The 9252-nt window shown below is 36.5% G+C and overlaps 1 protein-coding gene across 2 annotated transcripts; it reads left to right on the top strand.

The window, feature by feature from the left end:
* Nucleotides 1-768: 768 nt before the first annotated feature.
* On the top strand, nucleotides 769-6312 carry LOC149419865 (uncharacterized). 2 transcript variants are annotated; one of them, XM_089637346.1, is made up of 2 exons: nucleotides 769-1097; nucleotides 3160-6312. In XM_089637346.1, exon 2 carries the CDS (start codon nucleotides 3197-3199, stop codon nucleotides 5960-5962), a length of 2766 nt encoding a protein of 921 aa, XP_089493472.1. In that variant the 5' UTR covers nucleotides 769-1097; nucleotides 3160-3196; the 3' UTR covers nucleotides 5963-6312. The 2 variants fall into 2 exon arrangements, with proteins under 2 accessions (XP_089493472.1, XP_089493471.1); XM_089637345.1 differs by having other exon boundaries at nucleotides 2445-6312.
* Nucleotides 6313-9252: the final 2940 nt, after the last annotated feature.

Here is a 9252-nt window from a genome sequence, read left to right as displayed (position 1 = left end):
TTGTGTTAGCGATTGCCGGGGCAATTTCGTATTGCCACGGATTTAATTTTTCTTCTCTTGTTACCAACCGTCTTGGGCGGGTCGTTTTGGCAAAACGGCAGAGCTGCCAGGTTTTCACTTACATGTGGTTTATAAAACCGCGGAGAGAGATAGCAATATTGGGCTCACCTTACATGAGCTGCCCTACGGGTCTTTTTTATTGTTAAATAAAGACCATTATTCAAGAGCTGGAGTTATTATTGAAGAGTTACTCCAGTCATACTTCCTTGGAATCTGGTGACTCACCACGCCGGATTGCTCTGTCAGGAGAGTGAAGTTAAGATCCTGAACATTGGTCCTTCGAGCCGGATGATTATTATTTGGATTGATCCATTTGAGACGGAAGATCATTATTTGGAGTGGTCCAGTCGGGCCTCATCATCATCGGGAGTGGTCCAGTCGGCGTCCTCATCACCATCATTGGATTGATCAAGCGAGCCTCATCACGACGCTCGCATGCACAGCAAATCAGGTTGTAGCCTTCCTTTCATTGTCCTTTCAAATTCCATTTAAAAAAGCTAAAAATCTGTGTAGATGCCACATTATTTCGTATTGATTATATCGAATTATATTCGGGTGTTCATAATCAGATGCTTTCAAAATAGCATAAAATTGTTGGTGATAATAATTTTTATTGTTGTATTCTGCCGAATAACTTTGCTTTGCCTACGTACATCTCTAGCCACGCGTTTGCAAGTCGTTCGTCCTTGCATGCCATAGTATTTTGATTGGTTTCTTTATAATCCATAGTATTATTTTATTCACGTCAAAACGTCAAACTGCCGTTTCGAGTTGTGTATTAAGTTTTAAATCAGGTTATTGTGTTATTCGTTTCTAAAAAATGGAACTCGACAAGTTGGTTAGACAGCGCGGGGTGTTGAAAGGTTCATTAACGAGATTTGAAACCTATTTAAGCAACGAAAATGATATTAGGCCCAGCGTATTGTCGTCGAGATTAGATGCCATCAAACCTTCTCTGATGGAATTCTCCAAAATTCAGCTGGAGATTGATTTATTGAATAAATCAGAAGATCATGACGCGAGGGATAATTTTGAAGGTACATATTTTAATTTAATTGCATTAGGACAGGAAATATTATCAAAATTTAAGAAGATTGAAAATGTCCCGAATACATCTGTGAATTTACCACCAATATCAATACCAATTTTTTCAGGTTATAGTCATAAATGGTTGACTTTTAAAAACTCGTTCATTGCCCTAATTCATGATAACAGTAAATTAAATCATGTTCAGAAATTTCATTACCTTATTAGTTATGTGTCCGGAGACGCACTTGATTTGATTAGTTCTCTAGAAATAACCGGGGATAATTATACTGCAGCCTGGACGATGCTTATTTCAAGATACGAAAATGTCAGACTTATTGCAAATAGACATCTGAATTTCTTATTTAATGTTACACCGTTAAAACGACAGAATCATCATGAATTGCGAAATTTAATTGATCAAGCAAACATTCATTTGAGAGCTTTACATAATTTAAAGCTTCCAACAGAACATTGGGACACATTAATTATACATATTCTAACCTCAAAGTTAGATAATCACACACGTAGCCTGTGGGAATCCATGGAGTGCGATAAAATTTATCCTACGTTCGAGCAGTTTAGCAATTTTATTTCACAAAGGTCGCAGATCCTGGAAACTATCCAAGGTGATAATGATGGAATGCAACAGAAAGCGGAACCAGTTGCAACAAAACCAAAGTTTTTTAATTTTAAGGAAAGGAATTCTACGAACAAGGTTACGTTAGCGTCAAGCAACGTCAATTGTATGCTGTGTAATGACAGCCATTTCATTTATTCTTGTAAAATATTTGTTAACAAAGCACCAGCGGCACGAAGAAAGTTCGTTTCAGAGAGCAATTTATGTTATAACTGCCTAAAGCCGGGGCACCCTTCAAAGGTGTGCAGGTGGAAGGAAAAATGCAGTGTTTGTGATCGAAAACATCACACTCTGTTACATATCAATACTGATAATGTACAAGCGGGTACTTCAACTGGCAAGGGTCAGTCGGAGGCACCAGTGAATTTAGCGTGTCATAGCGACATGAACGGGCGAGAAATTTTACTATCTACCGTAATAGTAAAAATAGAAGACGCGTACGGTGGAACACACAAAATACGCGCACTTTTGGATTCAGGTTCAATGTCTAATTTTATTACAAAGGATACTTGTAAGAGATTAAATTTGCATTGTACAAAATTGAACATACCTGTTTCAGGTTTGCATAATAATTTAATTCATGTAAAGGAAACAGTTGACATTAAATTTAAATCATTATGTTCTCAATACGAGGATGAAATATCTTGTTTGGTATTAGATGAGATTTCTTGCAATCTTCCACAGACCGTGATTAACCCAAAAATGTTGAACATTCCAGACGGTGTCCGGTTAGCTGATCCGCAGTTTTACCAGCCAGCTTCTATTGATATGCTGATCGGAGCAGAGGTTTTCTGGCAGGTGCTTCGTACGGATCAGATACAGTTAGGAAAGGGTAAACCTACATTGCATCGAACGGAGCTAGGCTGGATAATATCAGGAGCTGTACAGAGTCGTCATAATACGAGGCCAGTTAAAGTTTGTCATATTTCATTAAATTCTTTGCAGAACCAAATAGAAAGGTTTTGGAAGGTTGAAGAAACCGAAAATAGTAAGCATCACTCTCTGGAAGATAGTGAATGTGAAAGGATTTTCGAAGGCACGCATAAACGCGATGCAAACGGTAGATTTGTAGTCAACTTACCGTTTAAATCTAACCTATCTCAATTAGGAGATTCATTTAGTATTGCTAAAGGTAGATTAGCGTCAATGGGAAGGAAATTCTTAAGACAACCTAGTTTAAAGGAACAATACTCGGAATTTATTGATGAGTATCTTGCGTTAGGTCACATGACTGAATGTGAACCTCCAAAACGCGATGAAATTACTTATTATTTACCACATCACGCTGTATTTAAAGAAGCAAGCACAACTACTAAAATTCGTGTTGTTTTTGACGGGTCGGCTAAACCCGCTCGAGGGATTTCTTTGAATCGCGCTCTAATGATTGGGCCCACCATTCAAAATGATATATTTTGTCACTTGGTATTTTTCAGAAAACATCAATATGCAGTCACCGCAGATATTGCAAAGATGTACCGCCAAATTAATATCAACCCGGAACACAGAAATTACCAACGTATATTATGGAAAAGGGATGCGGAGGATTGTTTGAAACATTATACGCTAAACACGGTGACATATGGTTTGGCTCCTTCGCCTTATTTAGCAATACGTTGTCTGCACCAGCTAGGTAATGACGTTTCATTTACTCATCCATTAGCTAGTAAATCCCTTAAGGAAAAATTTTATGTAGATGATTTTCTTTCTGGTAGTGATTCCATTGATACTTGTCACGTGCTTAAATCCCAAATCATTAATGCGCTTGCTACAGCAGGCATGGAGATTAGAAAATGGAGGTCTAATGCACCCTCAATTAATGATTCTAAAGATAATTTGGAATTATTGCCAAATGAATCCAATGAAGCTAAAATTCTAGGATTAATATGGGACACCAAACTTGATGAGTTTACTTATCAGGTAGAAAACATAGACTCAAAGTTAGAAGTAACAAAACGTCAAGTTTTATCATTAATTTCAAAGGTTTTTGACCCTTTAGGACTGGTAGGCCCAGTAATCATTGTCGGTAAGATAATTATGCAAAGATTGTGGAAGCTAAAAACATCCTGGGATGACGAGCTACCCAATGACCTTTTATTGGCCTGGCAGACTTACACGCTGAGTCTCAGTAAAGCAAATCATATTCGTGTACCGAGGAAAATTTTCTGCTTCAATAAAAAATCTTTTAGCTTACACGGTTTTTGCGATGCATCTCAAGTAGCATATGGCGCTTGTCTGTATTTAAGATCTACCGATGAACACGGCATTCACCAATCACAGTTAATATGCGCTAAATCTCGTGTAGCCCCACTAAAAAATTTATCGTTACCACGTCTTGAGTTATGTGGAGCACAATTATTAGTTAAATTAATGAAGCGGGTGACGGCAGCTCTCCAAGTAACAGTTGACACCACTTTGTGGTGTGATTCGTCAATAACATTGGCTTGGATTGCAGGAGAACCGTATCGTTGGACTACTTTTGTTGCTAACCGCGTATCAGAAATACAACGTGAAGGTGATGGCGCTATATGGCGTCACATTTGTTCAACTGAAAACCCAGCTGACATAATTTCCAGAGGAATAACATCTCAGCAGTTGAAATCATCTTCATTATGGTGGTCAGGACCACCATGGCTCACGTCCGACGAGGATAAGTGGCCACGTTCTACATTTGATACTCCCACGGAGTTGCCAGAAACGGCGAGGATAGTTTTGGTTACTAGTAGTCCTGTCGATTGGGAAATATTTAATAATTATTCTTCATTAAGACGACTGAGGCGCGTAGTTGCTTATATGTTACGTTTCATACATAACTGTTCTAAACGAAAACCGATGCGGGTCGACGAGCTTTCTGTAATCGAACTGGAACATGCCATGCATGTAATGATTTTGAACGCTCAGCGATTCGCATTTCGTGATGAAATAGCTTCTTTGAGTAATGGAAGATTTGTATCTAGGCGGAGCAAGGTAAAGGCACTAAATCCTTTTATGCAGGATGGGTTATTGTGTGTTGGAGGTCGACTATCACAATATGATATTACCTCGGTCTCTCAAAAACATCCAATTTTGTTACCACAAAATCATAAGTTGACTGACTTAATAATAACCCATCTGCATTATGAGAATTTGCATTTAGGATGTAATGCTCTGCTCGCATTACTGCGTTTACGGTTTTGGCCAATATTTGGTAAAAACGCAGTAAAGCGAGCACTGCATAAATGTATTGTATGTTTCCGAGTCCGTCCGCGCGAGTGTCGCCAGCTCATGGGCGACCTTCCTGCTGACCGATTCCGAATCCAAAGACCATTTTATGTAACCGGCATAGATTATGCAGGTCCAATTTTAATTAAGTCTGGTTTAACCAGAAATGCTAAGAGTGTAAAATCTTACATATGTTTATTTATTTGTTTTTCAACGAAGGCAATTCACCTAGAATTAGTGACTAATTTAACTTCAATGGCATTTATGAATGCATTGAAAAGATTTATAGCTAGGAGGGGTAAACCCTCACGACTCTTTAGTGATAATGGAACTAACTTTACAGGTAGTTATAGGGAACTTACTGAACTATTTGATTTTTTGAAGGCATCTGATAAGGAAATCCATAATTTTTTAGCCCAGCAGAATATTAGCTGGAGTTTCTTGCCTCCCCGCTCACCGCATCACGGTGGACTTTGGGAAAGTGCAGTTAAAATGACTAAGTTACATTTAAAAAAGGCAATGCGGTCAACTGTTTTGACATACGAAGGCATGAATACCATACTAATACAGATTGAGGCTTGTTTAAATTCCCGTCCTCTGACTCCATTATCATCAGATCCAAATGATTTAAACGCACTCACTCCTTCACACTTCCTTATTGGCGACAACCTGTTAGCATTGCCTGAGCTTGATATCCATCATCTGCCTACAAACAGGCTTAATATTTACCAAAAGATGTCTACCGTTGTTCAATCTTTTTGGCACAGATGGAGCCGGGAATACCTAGCAGAATTGCAGAACCGAGTCAAATGGCAAGAAGGACGTCAACGCAGTTTACAGCCTGGTGACATGGTCATCATCAAAGACAACCAACTACCTCCGCAGTACTGGAGGATGGCGCGAGTGACGGAGATCCACCCTGGTCAAGACGGACGCGTCCGCGTCGTCTCCTTGAGGACGGCCAGAGGTGTCACCAAAAGAGCCGTGACACAGCTCTGTCTACTTCCCATGGAGGATCCTTCCTCCAACCTGGATTAAGAACAAATTACAACACTAAAAGTGATGTTATGTGTGAATCAAAATGCCGTCAGGCTCAACAGTGCCAAGTGATAAGATATTTTCTCATAAGTGGGTGCAGCGCACCAGAAGTTTCTACGTTATTAGACTTTTATTTTTTAATGTCAAGTCTGACATAGGGTTATATACGTTGTTATAAGTTTTTTTGTTATTATTTTGATATCCATGTATTGAATATTGTTTATTTTTGTATGTGAACCTGTTGGGTAAATTCTGAGTACCAATGTTGCAATCTCTTCCTACATTATTTTATGAAAAAACGACTATTCCTTAATACTCGTTTTGGGGCGGGAATATGTTAAGATTTCAGGTACTGAAATATTAATATTGGTGCTTGTCACCCTAATGATGTGGCAACATTTATTTTGTGTTAGCGATTGCCGGGGCAATTTCGTATTGCCACGGATTTAATTTTTCTTCTCTTGTTACCAACCGTCTTGGGCGGGTCGTTTTGGCAAAACGGCAGAGCTGCCAGGTTTTCACTTACATGTGGTTTATAAAACCGCGGAGAGAGATAGCAATATTGGGCTCACCTTACATGAGCTGCCCTACGGGTCTTTTTTATTGTTAAATAAAGACCATTATTCAAGAGCTGGAGTTATTATTGAAGAGTTACTCCAGTCATACTTCCTTGGAATCTGGTGACTCACCACGCCGGATTGCTCTGTCAGGAGAGTGAAGTTAAGATCCTGAACAATAATCTTTTTAGCATTAAAGTTTTTTTAAAGTAATTAACATTTTTATCTTAATTCTCATCAAGCGAAACGATAGAAAACGCCTCAATTAATTTATAACATACATTTAGTATTCATAATACAAACTGATTCCTGTTCTGATAGTAAAGATTAGTCAAAAATAGTGATTTTACACTGACCCTAAAGTTTAAAAATATTTTTACCTCCTAATTTTTACTAAGTCACAACGACATGGTTGAATTTCATGATATTTTGAAAAGCTCCCGGTGTATCTAAAATGTTCTACATATTTCTTATTTTTGAAGTGGTCGTAAAAAGGAATAGCATTTTAGAAACTAGACTAAATTGTCTTTGTAATTTTTGTATTTAAAATAAACGTTGAAATTTCTAATTTTTTTTTTAAATATCAAACATTAAAATGAAAACTTAACGGGACATTTTGACTCAGCCGTGAAAACAGTCGTACAATAAAAAAAGTTTTAATTTTTAAACTATTTTAAGTGAAAACATCCCGCCATTTTGTAATCAAACATTTCGACAATTTTTAGGATATTATCTATGTAATTTTGTATACATATTTGAGTCAAACTGAGAAGAATAATTATTTATACATCCAATACACATCTATATATTATAGAAAAAAAAGAAAAAGAAAATTTTATTGTGTTTGGCCGTCACAGTCAGATCTGTCCTATTCCAGAGTCTCTAATAGAATATTGTTTGTGGCTAAGCTTTGCCTTAGAGCTAAGAGTAAGAACATTATTTTTTTGTAGCCGCTTTTGTGTAATATGAGTTCAATTATTGCACCTGAAACTCCCGAGATCACAAGGGTTAAGAAATCTTTTGAAGTGGTTTTTTTTTGTATTGCCGAATAAGTGTTTCAGCTATATATTTCTGCACGGAGTGAAACGCACCTGTCTAGTCATTTTGCAAAGTAAAAACAGGTTCGTGTTTTTTTTTTAAAAGAGAATAAAGAGAAATTTCTTTGGCTGTTAATGTATATGTATTTTTTAAAATGCAACTTACTTTAAGAACAATCTAAATTATTAAACAGCTAAAACATGGCCAAAATCACCCTTGACGGATGAAAGCTAAAAAGTAAGAAAAAAGTATGGTTTTGTATTCTTTATGCGGGTAGGTACTTTTGATTTATTTATGAGAAAAATTATTTTGATAATCGAATTCAGTATTTATTCAATTATAAAAACATAGGTTTCATTGAATTCGTTCAAACGTCACTAGTCACGACTGTGTTTTTTTGACATTTTAGAAATATTTTCAATGATTATCTCGTCTGTTTCACGATAAAAAATGTGGACAACGAACTCAGGTTAGTGTTAATAATGTTTAACAAAATTTCTAAAAATGAATCATTAGCGACTCAAGTATTTTTTGTAGAAATAAAAGATATTGCATTTTCACTTACATTACTAGACAATCCATTACAGAAAACCACTGACATTGCAAACTATAGACATGTTGTAGAGATCTCAAAAATTGGCAAGCGAAGGTTACGGTAATTATCGTGCTTACGAATTAGTGGTTTTAGTACTAAACTGTCACTTGTCGCATGAGGTGGTCTTTTAAATCTTACTAAATTAAGTGAATGAGTGCCTAAATGCGAAGAAAGTGTTTCCCTACAAACACTAGTAAAAGCCTAGGAGTAACATTTCATTCGTAAATAAACGCAAATTATTCATTATTATATATAATACTATTATTTCGTTTGTTTTTCGAAGTGAAGCGACATTAGAGAAAAAAAATGCGAAAATAGCAACACATAAGTACAAGAAGGACAATTTGCTGGTAGTAGGTAGTCTCGTACAGCATTCTGTATTTGTTTTAGAGTAAGCGGTTAAACGTATCTTGTTATCTCAATCACACCCGTGACGAAACCTGCAACTTTTAAATACGAAAATGCCGCCTGATCCTATATCTATTTCGTTCGTACCTACATATTATCAAAAGTCTATCTTTGTCATACATGAACAACGTTTAAATTAAAAATTTAATGGAAACATAACAGTGTTTGTTACTTGCTACATTTTCTTCAAATTGTGTGTGATCATAACGGGTCTAGATGTATTGTAATGTCATTGGAGAATACTATTTAATATACGTCATTTAAAATTTAATAGATTTTTACAAACAGTAGAATAATACTTACAGTATGAAACTAGAAAGGGACGAAGAGGTAAAAATTAGAGTTAATTATAGTAAATTTCGTACTTATGAATAATTAAGAGCAGTTAATAAAGTTGAAAGCCTACAAGAAATTATAGTAAAAATATACAGATACACTAGTATTCCATAGATCTATAGTACAAACTCCGTCACTAAGAATAACCCTTGTTGAAAAGGGAGTAAGTTAGTCATCCCGTTCGTATGGTCCTTGGCCGGTACACCTGTTAGTCAAGCATCCAAAAATACTTGTATGGCATCAGTTTCGTGGAAACTCACTGTCAGTAATTCATAACCTCGGAAATTCGTAAGACGGAAATACACTGTAAGTAATTCATAAGCTCTTACTATTTGTTTCATTTCACATACAGATTC

This window comes from Hesperophylax consimilis, chromosome 11 (assembly GCF_061612785.1).
Source record: "Hesperophylax consimilis isolate HC1 chromosome 11, BYU_Hcon_1.0, whole genome shotgun sequence".
In the NCBI taxonomy this organism is placed as follows: Eukaryota; Metazoa; Arthropoda; class Insecta; order Trichoptera; family Limnephilidae; genus Hesperophylax; species Hesperophylax consimilis.
This window is presented reverse-complemented; position numbering and strand designations above follow the sequence as displayed.

Bases quoted from the DNA above. Each gene is read 5' to 3' on its own strand.
- LOC149419865 (XM_089637345.1), top strand. From the start codon at position 881: ATGGAACTCGACAAGTTGGTTAGACAGCGCGGGGTGTTGAAAGGTTCA. The intron at 1,098-2,444 runs GTACATATTTTA...TGAACATTCCAG, and splicing joins CGCGAGGGATAATTTTGAAG to ACGGTGTCCGGTTAGCTGAT.